Source organism: Phalacrocorax carbo, unplaced genomic scaffold, assembly GCF_963921805.1.
Source record: "Phalacrocorax carbo unplaced genomic scaffold, bPhaCar2.1 SCAFFOLD_445, whole genome shotgun sequence".
Taxonomy (NCBI): Eukaryota; Metazoa; Chordata; class Aves; order Suliformes; family Phalacrocoracidae; genus Phalacrocorax; species Phalacrocorax carbo.
Genome location: NW_026990430.1, coordinates 1 through 13,124, shown reverse-complemented (window position 1 = coordinate 13,124; position 13,124 = coordinate 1). Strand labels below are relative to the sequence as shown.

Below are 13,124 nucleotides of genomic sequence, written 5' to 3'. Positions count from 1 at the left end.
TACTCCAGGTTTACACCCCTTTACTCTGGGTTATCACCCCATTACTCCGGGTTTACACCCCTTTATCCAGGTTTCACCCCTTTACTCCGGGTTTACACCCCGTTACTCCGGGTTTGCACCCTTTACTCCAGGTTTACACCCCATTACTCTGGGTTTGCACCCTTTACTCCAGGTTTACACCCCGTTACTCCAGGTTTGCACCCCTTTACTCCGGGTTTACACCCCGTTACTCCGGGTTTGCACCCGTTACTCCGGGTTTACACCCCTTTATCCAGGTTTACACCCCGTTACTCCGGGTTTACACCCGTTACTCCGGGTTTACACCCCTTTATCCAGGTTTGCACCCGTTACTCCAGGTTTGCACCCCTTTACTCCAGGTTTGCACCCGTTACTCCGGGTTTACACCCCTTTATCCAGGTTTGCACCCGTTACTCCGGGTTTACACCCCTTTATCCAGGTTTGCACCCGTTACTCCGGGTTTACACCCCTTTACTCCAGGTTTGCACCCCTTTATCCAGGTTTGCACCCCTTTACTCCGGGTTTACACCCCTTTTCTCCGGGTTTGCACCCCTTTATCCAGGTTTACACCCCTTTACTCCGCGTTTACACCCCTTTATCCAGGTTTCACCCCTTTACTCCGCGTTTACACCCCGTTACTCCAGGTTTACACCCCTTTACTCTGGGTTTACACCCCATTACTCCGGGTTTACACCCCTTTATCCAGGTTTCACCCCTTTACTCCGGGTTTACACCCCGTTACTCCGGGTTTGCACCCTTTACTCCAGGTTTACACCCCATTACTCTGGGTTTGCACCCTTTACTCCAGGTTTACACCCCATTACTCTGGATTTGCACCCTTTACTCCAGGTTTACACCCCGTTACTCCAGGTTTGCACCCCTTTACTCCGGGTTTACACCCCGTTACTCCGGGTTTACACCCCTTTACTCCAGGTTTGCACCCTTTACTCCGGGTTTACACCCCATTACTCCAGGTTTACACCCCTTTACTCCAGGTTACTCCGGGTTTGCACCCTTTACTCCAGGTTTACACCCCATTACTCTGGGTTTGCACCCTTTACTCCAGGTTTACACCCCTTTACTCCAGGTTTGCACCCCGTTACTCCAGGTTTACACCCCTTTACTCCAGGTTTGCACCCTTTACTCCGGGTTTACACCCCATTACTCCAGGTTTACACCCCTTTACTCCAGGTTTGCACCCTTTACTCCAGGTTTGCACCCCGTTACTCCAGGTTTACACCCCTTTACTCTGGGTTTACACCCCTTTACTCCAGGTTTGCACCCTTTACTCCGGGTTTACACCCCTTTACTCCAGGTTTACACCCCGTTACTCCACATTTGCACACATTACACGGGATTTACATCTTTTACTCCAGGTTTACACCCACGTTACACCAGCTTTACCCCAGCTTTACCCCCGCGGTGCCGCGCCCGGGTCACGCCCGCGTCGCTCCGGGTGGGCGGGGTTGAGGCGGTGCCCAGTGGCGGCGGCGGGGGTGGGCGGGGTCAGGGGTCAGGGGTCGTTGGAGGGTCCTGGAGACCCTGGAGCTCCCGCAGGCCCTGGGGGGGGGGGGAGGGGCACAGGGTTACGGGGCAGCCCCTCCCCCACCCCAGGGGCGTGGCCCAGGCGCCGGGGTGGGCGTGGCCATGGGGCGCGGGGGGCGTGGCCCCGCTTACCTCCAGCACCAGCCTGATGTGGGCCCGGATCTTGGCCCCGTCCCGCGTCAGGGATTCGCTGAGCCTGCGGGCAAAGGGGCGGGGCCTCAGGAGGGGCGGGGCCTCCCCATGGGGGCGGGGCAGGGTCTCCCGTGTGGGTGTGGCCCCAGAAATGGGGGGTGTGGTCACCCTTATTTGGGTGTGGCAAAAAGACGCAGCCTCCTTCTATGGTACGGGGGCGTGGCCTGGTTGAAGTGGGAGGGGCTGGGGCGTGGTCTTGTCGGGGGTGGGGCTTGCCCCACCTAGATCTGCTCACTGAGACTCATGGGCTGGAGTGGGGGACGGGGGCCTGGTCAAGGGGGGTGTGGCTTAGGGGGGAAATGGGCGTGGCTCTACCGTTGGGGTGTGGCCTGGGTTGGGCGGGGCCTTGCATGGGGGCGGGGCCTACTCACCCAGGAGCTCCCTGTAGAGCCTGGGGGGGGGGGGGGGCCGCAGGGTGTGTTTGGAGAGGTCACAGAGGGCGGGGCCTTTTGGAGGAGGGCGTGGCCATGGCGGGGGGGCGTGGTCAGGCCGGGGGCGTGGCCAGGCCGGGGAGGGGGCGTGTCTTTACCGGTCGAGGAGGCGGCTGCGGCGGTCGAGGTGTCGCAGGGCCTCGGGCAGCGTCAGCTCCGCGAAGAACCCGTAGCCCAGAGCCACGAAGACGCGCTGGGGGGACGGGCTGGGGGGACACGGGGGGGTTGGGGGGGGCCCGGGGGGGGTCGGGGGGGGCCTGGAGGGGTTTTGGGCTTCATTTGGGGGGTCCCAGGGGGGTTTGGGGTCACGGAAGGGGGTGAAAAGGTGGGCTTTGGGGTCCCAGGGGGGCCAGTGGGGGGGAAATGGGGTCACTTTGGGGGTCCCAGAGGGGTAACGGGGGGCCCTGGGGGACCCTGGGGGGGTATTGGGGTGCCCGGGGGGGTTTGGGGGTTCATTTGGGGGGTCCCAGAGGGGTTTGAGGTCACAGAAGGGGGTGAAAAGGTGGGCTTTGGGGTCCCAGAGGGGATATTGGGGGGCCCTGGGGGGACTTTGGGGTCCATTTTGGGGGTCCCAGGGGGGATATTGGGGTGTCGGGGGGGCCCTGGGGGGGTTTGGGGGATCCCAGGGGGATATTGGAGTGTTGGGGGGCCTGGGGGGGGGGTGGGGGTCACTTTCGGGGTCCCAGGGGGATATTGGGGTGCCAGGGGAACCCTGGAGGGGTTTGGGGGGGTCCCAGGGGGATATTGGGGTCCCCCAGGATCCCACGGTGACCCTGGGGAGGGGGTTATGGGGTCACCTGGGGGAGGTCAGGGCCAGGAGTTGGGGGGTCCCGAGGGATTCTGGGGGTTCCCAGGGGGGGAATTTGGGGTTCTGGGGGTGTTTTGGGGTGCTTGAGGGGGTGGGGGGCGTCCCAGGAGGGTTTTGGGGTGCCAGGGGAACCCTGGAGGGGTTTGGGGGGGTCCCAGGGGGATATTGGGGTGCCAGGGGAACCCTGGAGGGGTTTGGGGGGGTCCCAGGGGGATATTGGGGTCCCCCAGGATCCCACGGTGACCCTGGGGAGGGGGTTATGGGGTCACCTGGGGGAGGTCAGGGCCAGGAGTTGGGGGGTCCCGAGGGATTCTGGGGGTTCCCAGGGGGGGAATTTGGGGTTCTGGGGGTGTTTTGGGGTGCTTGGGGGGGTGGGGGCGTCCCAGGAGGGTTTTGGGGTACCCCTCCCCCCCCAAAACTCACACTTCCGCCGTGACGAAGAAATTACAGCCGAGGTCGACCTGGGTGCGGAGGGGGGCGGCCGCCTCCTGGGGGGGCCCTCAGCACCCCAAAATCCCCCATGGACCCCCAAACGCCCCCCCAGGGACCCCCAACCCCCCCCAGGGCCCCCCAATCCCTCTCAGCACCCCCAACTCCCCCCAGGGACCCCCAACTCCCCCCAGGGACCCCCAAAAACCCTCTAACCCCCCAAATCCCTCCATGTACCCCCAAATTGCCCTCTTGCCCCCCCAATCCCGCTCAGGAACCCCCAAATCCCTCAAGGGACCCCCAAACCCCTCCCAGGGACCCCCAAAACCCCTCTCACCCCCCCCAAATCCGTCCCAGAGACCCCAAATGCCCCCTTTCACCCCCAAAATCCCCCCTATCACCCCAAATATGCCCATGGGGACCCCCACGTACCCCCAAATCCCCCCCCCGGGACCCCCAAACCCCCCATCGACCCCCCAATAACCCCCAAGCCCCGCCCCCAGCCCCTCCCCTGCTTCCCATGTCCCCCCAAATAACCCCTCCCCTCCTCCCCCTCGTATCCCCCAGGCCCCGCCCCCTTAGCCCCCGCCCCCTCTTGGACCACGCCCACGGTGGCCCCGCCCCCAGGCCCCGCCCCCGGAGGCCCCGCCCACCTGGAGGCGGGTGAGGGCGGTGCGCAGCTGCAGCACCTGGGCCTGCTGCTCGTAGACGCCGTCCCGCTGCTCCTGCACCCGCCTGCGGGGGGCGCTGTTGGCCGGGGGCGTGGCCTCGGGGGGCGTGGCCTCGGGGGGCGTGGCCTCGGGGGTGGGGCTTCGAGGGGTGGGGCTCGGGGGGGCGTGGCCTCAGGGTTTGGAGGGTGGGGCCAGAATGTGGGATGGGGATAGGACAGGGGAGTGGGGCAAGGGGTTGAGGGGAAGGGGCGTGTCCTCTGGGGGGTGGGGCTAGAGGGTGGGGGCGTGGTCAGGGAAAGGGGCGTGGCAACAAAGGTGGGGTTCCCGCGTGGTGGGGCGTGGCCATTATGGGGAGGTGGGGCTGCGGCAGAGGCGTGGCCAGATTGTATGGGCGAGGTCAGAGGGTGGGATGTGTGGGCGTGGTCTGCCGAGGAGGCGTGGCCAGAAGATGGGGCGAGGTCAGAGCGGGCTGGGGGGAGTGGCCAGAAGGCAGGGGTGGGGTCAGCGCAGGGCGTGGCCAGGATGCGGGGGCGCGGTCAGCGCAGGGCGTGGCCAGGATGCGGGGGCGGGGTCAGCACAGGGCGTGGCCAGGATGCGGGGGCGCGGTCAGCGCAGGGCATGGCCAGGATGCAGGGTGGGGTCAGCACAGGGCGTGGCCAGGATGCAGGGTGGGGTCAGCACAGGGCGTGGCCAGGATGCAGGGTGGGGTCAGCACAGGGCGTGGCCAGGATGCGGGGGCGCGGTCAGCACAGGGCGTGGCCAGGATGCACGGGCGGGGTCAGCACAGGGTGTGGCCAGGATGCAGGGTGGGGTCAGCACAGGGCGTGGCCAGGATGCGGGGGCGGGGTCAGCGCAGGGCGTGGCCAGGATGGGGGGCGGGGTCAGCGCAGGGTGTGGCCAGGATGCGGTGGCGGGGTCAGCACAGGGCGTGGCCATGATGCGGGGGCGGGGTCAGCACAGGGCGTGGCCAGGATGCAAGTGCAGGGTCAGTGCAGGGCGTGGCCAGGATGCGGGGGCGGGGTCAGCGCGGGGGCGTGGCCAGGATGCGGGGGCGGGGTCAGTGGGGGGGCGTGGCCAGGATATGGGGGCAGGGTCAGCGCAGGGCGTGGCCAGGATGCAGGGGCGGGGTCAGCGCAGGGCATGGCCAGGATGCAGGGGCGGGGTCAGCACAGGGCGTGGCCATGATGCGGGGGCGGGGTCAGCACGGGGGCGTGGCCAGGATGCGGGGGCGTGGTCAGCACGGGGGCGTGGCCAGGATGCGGGGGCGTGGTCAGCGGGGGGGGCATGGCCGGGGGTGGGGTCAACGGGGGGGTGTGGCCAGGAGGCTGGGCGGGGTCACTGCGGGGGGTGTGGCCAGGAGGCGGGGGCGGGGTCAGCGAGGGGGCGTGGTCAGGATGCGGGGCGGGGTCAGCGCGGGGGCGTGGCCAGGAGGCGGGGTGGGGTCAGCGCGGGGGGTGTGGCCAGGAGGCGGTCCCGCGCGGCCGGGCGGGGCCCGGGGCGGGGGGGCGGGGCCAGGCGGGGCGCGGTGACGTCACGTACCGCAGGTCGCGGCGCAGCACGTCGCTGACGAAGGCCTCGTAGCGCTGCGCCTTCCCCGCCGCCGCCATCGCCGCCGCCGCTTACGTCATCGCGGCGCGACGCCGCCCGAGGGGGCGGGGACGGGGAGGGGGCGGGGCGGGTGGCGCCGTCATCTCCCCGCGACCGCCCGGCGCGCTGCGTCATCGCCGCGCGACGCGCCGAGAGGAGCGGCGGGAGCCGGGGGGTGGGGGTCGGTCTATAGGGGGCTGATGCCCCGCCCCCCGGCCCCTATAGCGTCCATAGGGCCCGTAGGCTGTGCCCCCCCCCCCGATTCTATAGGGTCTATAGGGACCCCCCGGGCTCCATAGGATCCGTGTCTCCCCCCCCCGCCTCTAGGGCCCATAGCCCCTCCCCCCCCCGTTTCTATAGGGTCTATAGGGACCCCCGGGCTCCATAGGATCCGTGTCTCCCCCCCCCGCCTCTAGGGCCCATAGCCCCTCCCCCCCCCGGTTCTATAGGGTCCCCCAGGCCCTGCAGGGTCCATAGGCCCCCCCCTCCATCCGGTCCATCCCCCCCCCCTCCCCCGGTTCTATAAGAACCCCCAGGCTCTATAGGATCTGTCCCCCCTCCCACATGTCTATAGGGACCCGCCCCTCCCCGGTTTATAGCACCTATAACCCCCCCTCCAGGTCTATAGGGACCCTCAGGCTCTACAGAGTCCACCACCCACCGCTTCTATAGAATCTATAGGGACTCACAGGCTCTATAGGGTCCCTACCCCCCCACCCCCGATGTCTATAGGGTCCATACCCCCCTCCCCCAGGTCCTAGTCCCCCCTCCAGTTCTATAGGGACCCAAGGCTCCATAGGGTCTATTCCCTACCCCACGTGTCTATAGGGTCCATACTACCCGCCCCATCTATAGGGCATATAACACACCCTCCACAGGTCTATAGACACCCCTAGGCTCTATAGGGTCTGTACCCCCCCCATATCTATAGGATCCATAGTCCCCCCCCTCCAGTCCTATAGGGCCTATACCCCCCCCGTGTTTCTATAGGGTCCACAGACCCCCCCCAGTCCTATAGGGCCTATAACTCCTCCCCCCCATTCTATAGGGCCTGTCCGCCCCCCCCCCCCCAGTTCTATAGGGTCCATCCCCCTCCCCCCCCCCCCCCCCCCCCAGCAGTGACGCAGCAGCAGCAGCAGCTCTGGGGCTTTATTGCCCTCCCCCACGGAGCAGCGGGGGGCGGGGCCAAGCGCGGGGGCGGGGCTTAAATAGAGGCGGGGCTTAAATACAGACAGGCTTCAATAGGGGCGGGGCTTCAAGGAGGCGGGGCTCACATGCACAGTCAGGAGCGCACACTGACCCCCCCCCCCAGGGGACCCAGGCGTCCGGGGGGGCGGGGCTGGGGCACACGGGGGGCGGGGCGGGGGCGGGGCGGGGGGCGTGGTCCCGGACGCCTGGGTCCCCCCGGGGTGGGGGTTGAGGGGGGTCCCATGTCCCCCCCCCCGTCAGTCGGCGAAGAGGCTGGCGAAGCTCTGCCGCAGCGAGCGGATGCTCTCGGGGCCCCCCTGCTCGGGGGCGGGGCTACGGGCAAGGGGGCGTGGTCAGGGCGGGGCCAGGCCTCCCGGCCACGCCCAAGGGCCCTGTAGAAGGGACCCAGGTGCCCGGGGCCACACCCACTTACCTGGGGGGCGGGGCTCCGCCTGGTTTGGGGGCCAGGGTTGGTTTGGGGGCGAGGGGTGGGGCTTGGGGGCGGGGCTGGCGGGTGGTGGGCGTGGCCTGCGGGCCCGGGGGGCGGGGCTGAGCAGCACCGGGAGGAGTTTGGGGGCGGGGCTGTGGGGATTGAGAGCGGGGATGGGGCATGGAGGGGGACCCGGGGAGGCGGGGCTGTGGGGAGGTGGGCGGGGCTTGCGGGCGGGGTTGTGGGGAGGTGGGCGGGGCTTGAGGACGGGGCTGGGGAGAGGTGGGTGGGGCTTGCGGGCGGGGTTGTGGGGAGGTGGGCGGGGCTTGCGGGCGGGGCTGGGGAGAGGTGGGTGTGGCTTGAGGGCGTGGCTGTGCGGCAGTGGGTGGGGTCTGGGGGCGGGGCTGTGCGGCAGTGGGTGGGGTCTGGGGGCGGGGCTGTGGGCCAGTGGGCCGGGGCTGGGCAGCCAAGGGAGCCCCTGTGGGGCGGGGCTGTGGGGAGGTGGGCGGGGCCGGTGGGCGGGGCTGCGGAGAGGTGGGTGGAGCTTGAGGGCGGGGCTGCGGGGAGGTGGGCGGGGCTTGTGGGCGGGGTTGTGCGGCAGCAGGTGCGGTCTGCGGGCGGGGCTGTGGACTGGAGGGGCGGGGCTGGGTGGGCCCCCGCGGTGGGGCGGGGCCAGGTGAGGCAGGGCGCGGCGAGGCCCCGCCCCCAGGTGGGCGGGTCTGTCCTTGCGGCGGGGGGCGGGGCTGGGTGGGGCCAGACGGCGGTGGAGCACCTGTGGGGAGAGAAACACCTCAGCTGGGTGGGGCTTAGAGGGGTGGGGCTGATGGGGCGGGGCTGAGGGAGGCGGGGCTTTGGGGGCGTGGCCAAGGGGAACACGGGGGGGCTTTTTGGGGGGAGGGTGTGTCTCCCAGCACTGGGGGGAGGGGCAGATTTGGGGTGTCGCAGGGGTTGGGGGAGGGGTCCCCTGGTTTGGGGGGCGGGGTCTCCATATTGGGGGGGTGGGGCCCATACTTTTGGGGGCGGTCCCGGAGATTTGGGGGGTGTTCCCATATTGGGGGGGGGGGGCTCAGTGTTTGGGTGATTTCCCATGTTTTTGGGGGGGTGTCCAATGTTTTGGGGGCGGGGTCACCGTTTGGGGGGCGGGGTCGCTCACCCTGGGGTGTGGGTCGCTGCGCCGGGGGGGTCCCTGGCCAGGGGGACCCTGATGTCGCCGGCATCTGTGGGGCAGAAAGGGGGGGGGGGGCATCAGTCCCCCATAAGTTGGGGGGTTCTGGGGGTGGGGGGTGTGACGGGGTGTTACCTGTGGGCGTGGCCGCGCAGGGGAGGGGCTGCGTGGGCGGGGAAGCTCCGCCCTCATCCGCGCCAACACCAGCTCCACGATTCGCCCCCGATCCTCGGCCGCTCCCGGACCCACCAATGGCATCCAAGAACCCAAGACCTGCAGGGGAGGGGCAGGTGTCCGGGGGAGGGCGGGGCCTGGGTGGGGCCCGGGCGGGGCCGGGGCGGGGCCCGGGCACTGACCTTGACGATGTGCTCCCGCCCGTCGGGCCCCCGCAGCGCCTCCACCCCGCAGATGTCGACGCCCCCGAAGAGGCGGGAACAAGCGTCCAGCCAACCGCGGTGCCTGGAGGGGGCGTGGCCTGGAGCTAGCCACACCCACAGCCCCACAGCCACGCCCCTCCGTGCACACCCCCTCCCCTGTTGTGCGCCGCCCTTTCCTTTGTAGCCCCGCCCTACAGCCCCGCCCATGCCTGACAGCCACACCCCTAACCCCTTCGAAGCCACGCCCACACAGCCACGCCCTCTCAGGCCAGCCCCCAGCCCTTTCCCCAGAGCCCCAGGTCTGCCCTGTAGCCCCGCCCCTCCACAAGGGCCACGCCCCTCAAAGTGAACCACACCCCTTCCCAAATAACAGCCCCGCCCCTTTCAAATAGCCCCACGTACCACACCCATAGCCCTGCCCCTTTCCTGTAGCCACGCCCCTTCCCCATAGCCACGCCCCCAAAAGCCACACCCATCATTCATAGCCCCTCTCCACAGCCACACCCCTTTCCTGCAGCCCCGCCCCCTCAGCCACACAATCCTCTTCCCCATTTGGGGCCAGCCCCACCCTGTCACATACAAGCCCCGCCCCCTGGGGGTCAAGCCCCGCCCCCTCACTCACCGTGGGCTGAGGGCTACCGGCTCCGGCTGAGGCCCCTCCCCCGGGGGGTCCCCGGCCCCCAGCGGCCACCTGGGGGCGGGGGGGAGGTTTTGGGTGTCGCCCCACCACGCCCCACCACGCCCCCACCACGCCCCCACCACGCCCCCACCACGCCCCCACACCCCCCCTCGCCCCCCACATCCCCCATGTGCCCCCACATCCCCCATGCCACGCCCCGAGGCCACGCCCCCCGAGGCCACGCCCCAGGCCACGCCCCCCGAGGCCACGCCCCTCACCGCAAGGCTCGATACTCGTCCCCGATTCGCTGGAGCCGCAGCCGTTGGCTCCCCCCCGGGACCCCCTGGACCAGGGCCCCCGCCCGGGCCCCGCCCATGGCCCTCGGCCACCGCCCCCAGCGCCTCCGGCGTCGTCACGCGCACCTGGGAGGGGGCGGGGCCACGTGAGACACGCCCCCGCCGCGGCCCCACCCATCCTGACCACGCCCCCCACGGACACACCCACCCACAGTCTGTCCCCCCCCGATGACACAGCCCCTCCTTGTGGAAGGCTGGAGGAGGGGCCACTTCTAAGCCACGCCCCCCACCGGCCCACGCCCCCCACCGGCCATGCCCCCACCGGCCACGCCCCCCAGTCCTCCCTCCCTGTGGGTCCCACCCCCACCTTAAGGACCCCATTTGCACTGGGGGGCGGGGACACTGCTAGGCCACGCCCACAGACCTCACCCTCCCGTGGGCCACGCCCCCACCCCGGCCACACCCTCCCACAACTCCCCCTGCCCCCCGGCATTCATAGGGATGCTCTTCGTAAGTGGGGGCGGGGACACCGTGAAGCCACGCCCACATAGAACCACGCCCACCTCTGACCACACCCAAACAGGCCCCGCCCCTGTAAACCCCGCCTTTAATCCCTAGGCACGCCCATACACGCCCTGTCCCCCGCAGGCCACGCCCTCCCCAGGGTTCATCATGGAAGGGTGGGGCTTTGGGGAAGGGGCGGGGCTTAGGGGGCGGGGCTTAGGGGGCGGGGCCTCACCTTGTCCACCCCGGTGGGGGCGGGGCTGAGCGTCACGTCATGGGGAAGGTGGGGGCTGTCAGCTGGGGGGGGCTCCCAGTTACACCAGTGCTCCCAGTTACCCCCAGTCACCCCCCCAGCGCCCCCCAGTGCCCCCCAGCGCCCCCCCCCGAGCCCCCCCAGCGCCACCCCGAGCCCCCCCGAGCCCCCCAGCCCCCCCCAGTGTCCCCCCAGTGCCCCCCAGCGCCCCCACCGCCCCCCCCCAGCGCCCCCCCAGTGCCCCCCAGCGCTCCCCCAGCGCCCCCCACTGCCCCCCCAGCGCCCCCCAGCACCCCCCACTGCCCCCCCCAGCGCCCCCCAGCGCCCCCCCACTGCCCCCCCACTGCCCCCCAGCCCCCAGCACTCACCAGGCCGCGGGGCGGGTGCAGAAGCGCTGGGGGACCAGGGGAAAGGCCTCGGGGCCCAGCTCCCGCTGCAGCCCGCACCCAACTGGGCAAACTGGGAGCACTGGGAATGATGGGGGGGGGCGCAACAGCCCTGCCCAGCCCCCCCAGTCTGCCCCAGTGCCCCCCAGTGTCCCCCCAGCGCCCCCCCAGCGCCCCCCCAGCGCCCCCCAGTGCCCCCCCAGTCCTCCCAGCGCCCACCCAGTGCCCCCCCAGCGCGCCCCCAGCCCCCCCAGTCCCTCCCAGTGCCCCCCCAGTGCCCCCCCGCGCCCCCCCAGCGCCCCCAGTCCCTCCACCGCCCCCCCAGCACCCCCCCAGTCCCTCCCAGTGCCCCCCCCAGTGCCCCCCCAGCGCCCCCAGTCCCTCCCAGGGCCCCCCCAGCACCCCCCAGTCCCTCCCAGTGCCCCCCCCAGCGCCCCCCAGCGCCCCCCAGTCCCTCCCAGTGCCCCCCCGGCACCCCCCCAGCGCCCCCCCAGTCCCTCCCAGTGCCCCCCCAGCACCCCCCAGTCCCTCCCAGTGCCCCCCCAGCACCCCCCAGTCCCTCCCAGCGCCCCCCCGGCGCCCCCCCAGTGCCCCCAGCGCCCCCCCACGCACCAGGCAGGGGGGGTGGGCGAAGGCGTAGAGGGCGGGGAGGGTGTCGGTACTGGGGACCCCCCCCAGGTGCAACCCCAGGAGCAGCCGCCGGGGGCGCCCCCCGCCCCCCCCCCGGGGGGTTCCCGCACCAGCACGAAGTCGGGGTGCACCCGCCTGGGGGGGGGGAGGGGGGTCAGGGGCACCCCCGGCCCCCCCCAAATCCCACCCTGCACCCCACAATCTCTCCCCCCACCCCAAAATCCCACCCCGCCCCCCAAAATAAAGACCCCCACCCCCAAATCCCACCCCGCCCCCCCAAAATTAGGCCCCCCAAAACCCCGCCCTGCCCCCCCAAATCGCACCCTGTACCCCCAAATCCCGGGCCGCGCCCCCAAATTCCCACCCTGGACCCCCAAATCCCACACGGGGCCCCCCCAAGACCCTTCCTTGAACCCCCAAATCAGCCCCAGCCCCCCCCCACAATAGGGGGGGCCCCAAAATGAGGGGGGGCCCCCCCAAACCCACCTGCTCCCCCCTCGGGGGGTGTCGATGGTGACGGTGAGGGCGCCGTGGGTGGAGGCCACGAGGGAGAGCTCCGAGAACTGGGCCTGGGGGGGGGACCCCAAAATCCGGGGGGGGACCCCAAAACCCCCTCAGGGACCCCAAAACCCACCCAGGGACCCCAAACCCCCCCCAGGGACCCCAAAATCCTCCCTGGGCACTGCAAACCCCCTCCTGAACCCCTCTGAACCCCCAAATTGGGACAAGGAAGGGAGATTTATGGGCACCCCAAAACCCGGGGGGGCCCCAAAAGCCCCCAGGGACCCCAAAACCCACCCTGGGACCCCCCCAAAACCCTCCCTGGGCACCCCAAAATGACACTGTACCCCCCCAAATGGGGCTTCAGGCCCTATAGGCAGATTCCAGCACCCGGGGGGGACCCCAAAATATGGGGGGGACCCCAAAACATGGGGGGGACCCCAAAACATGGGGGGGACCCCAAAACTCACCTGCTCCACCCGCAGCTCACGTCCCCGTGGACCGATTTACCCTTGAAGAGCTTCACCCTGGGGAAGGAAAGGGGGGGGCGTCGGGGGGGGCCCCCAAAACTGAGACACCCCCCCCCAAATCTGACCCCGCCCCCACCTGGAATAGGGGAGCATTTGGGGGTCCCGGGTTGGGGGTCCCAAAGGGGGGTGGGGGAGGTCGGAGGGGTTTGGGGGGTCCCGGGGGGGGTTGGGGGTCCCGGGGGGGGTTGGGGGGGGATTGGGGGGGTCCCCCCATACGTACCAGTCGGTGCCGGGGGGCGCGATGACGAGGAGCAGCGGGGCTGGGGGAGGGGTACGGGGGGGTCTCGCCGCCCCTCCCCCCCCGGGGCCCCCCCCCACCCCCGGCCCCGCCCCGGGGGGGTCCCCTCCCCCCCCCGCCAGGAAGTTCCCATCGGACAGGCGCCGCCGCAGGTACTCCATCCCCCCTATGGGGGCTATAGGGGGCCGCTATAGGGGGCGGGGGCGCCTATAGGGGTCCGAGCTGGGGGGGGGGCCTAGAGGGGGCTGGGGGCTGGAGGGGGCGGGGCTAGAAGGGCCAGCTATAGGGGGTGGGGGCCTATGGGGGGGCCTATAGGGGTGGCAACT

General features: G+C 70.3%; 2 protein-coding genes across 3 annotated transcripts; both read right to left on the bottom strand.

Moving 5' to 3' along the window:
- Positions 1 to 1,365: 1,365 nt before the first annotated feature.
- UXT (ubiquitously expressed prefoldin like chaperone) lies at positions 1,366 to 5,792 on the bottom strand. The gene is made up of 6 exons (XM_064440340.1): positions 5,634 to 5,792; positions 4,077 to 4,158; positions 3,418 to 3,482; positions 2,285 to 2,392; positions 1,696 to 1,759; positions 1,366 to 1,578 (listed from the first exon to the last, which is right to left on the bottom strand). The coding sequence occupies exons 1-6, from the start codon at positions 5,699 to 5,701 to the stop codon at positions 1,525 to 1,527; spliced, it is 441 nt and encodes a 146-aa protein (XP_064296410.1). The 5' UTR covers positions 5,702 to 5,792; the 3' UTR covers positions 1,366 to 1,524.
- Positions 5,793 to 6,815: 1,023 nt separating this feature from the next.
- On the bottom strand, positions 6,816 to 13,118 carry LOC135311207 (basic proline-rich protein-like). Of its 2 annotated transcripts, XM_064440338.1 has the most exons (12): positions 12,781 to 13,118; positions 12,501 to 12,557; positions 12,016 to 12,098; positions 11,512 to 11,664; positions 10,496 to 10,557; positions 9,739 to 9,882; positions 9,464 to 9,532; positions 8,821 to 8,923; positions 8,600 to 8,737; positions 8,453 to 8,516; positions 7,303 to 8,071; positions 6,816 to 7,202 (listed from the first exon to the last, which is right to left on the bottom strand). In XM_064440338.1, the coding sequence occupies exons 1-12, from the start codon at positions 12,957 to 12,959 to the stop codon at positions 6,903 to 6,905; spliced, it is 2,121 nt and encodes a 706-aa protein (XP_064296408.1). In that variant the 5' UTR covers positions 12,960 to 13,118; the 3' UTR covers positions 6,816 to 6,902. The 2 variants fall into 2 exon arrangements, with proteins under 2 accessions (XP_064296408.1, XP_064296409.1); XM_064440339.1 differs by lacking the exon at positions 8,821 to 8,923 and having other exon boundaries at positions 7,039 to 7,202.
- Between the last annotated feature and the right edge of the window lie 6 nt (positions 13,119 to 13,124).

Coding starts and splice junctions, on each gene's coding strand:
- UXT (XM_064440340.1), bottom strand. CDS start 5,701: ATGGCGGCGGCGGGGAAGGCGCAGCGCTACGAGGCCTTCGTCAGCGAC. Junction 3,483..4,076: donor CCGCCCTCACCCGCCTCCAG/GTGGGCGGGGCC, acceptor GGGCCCCCCCAG/GAGGCGGCCGCCCCCCTCCG. Junction 2,393..3,417: donor TTCTTCGTCACGGCGGAAGT/GTGAGTTTTGGG, acceptor GTGTCCCCCCAG/CCCGTCCCCCCAGCGCGTCT.
- LOC135311207 (XM_064440338.1), bottom strand. CDS start 12,959: ATGGAGTACCTGCGGCGGCGCCTGTCCGATGGGAACTTCCTGGCGGGG. Junction 10,558..11,511: donor TCGCCCACCCCCCCTGCCTG/GTGCGTGGGGGG, acceptor AGCCCCCCCCAG/CTGACAGCCCCCACCTTCCC. Junction 9,883..10,495: donor CCCCCACCGGGGTGGACAAG/GTGAGGCCCCGC, acceptor GCCCCCTCCCAG/GTGCGCGTGACGACGCCGGA.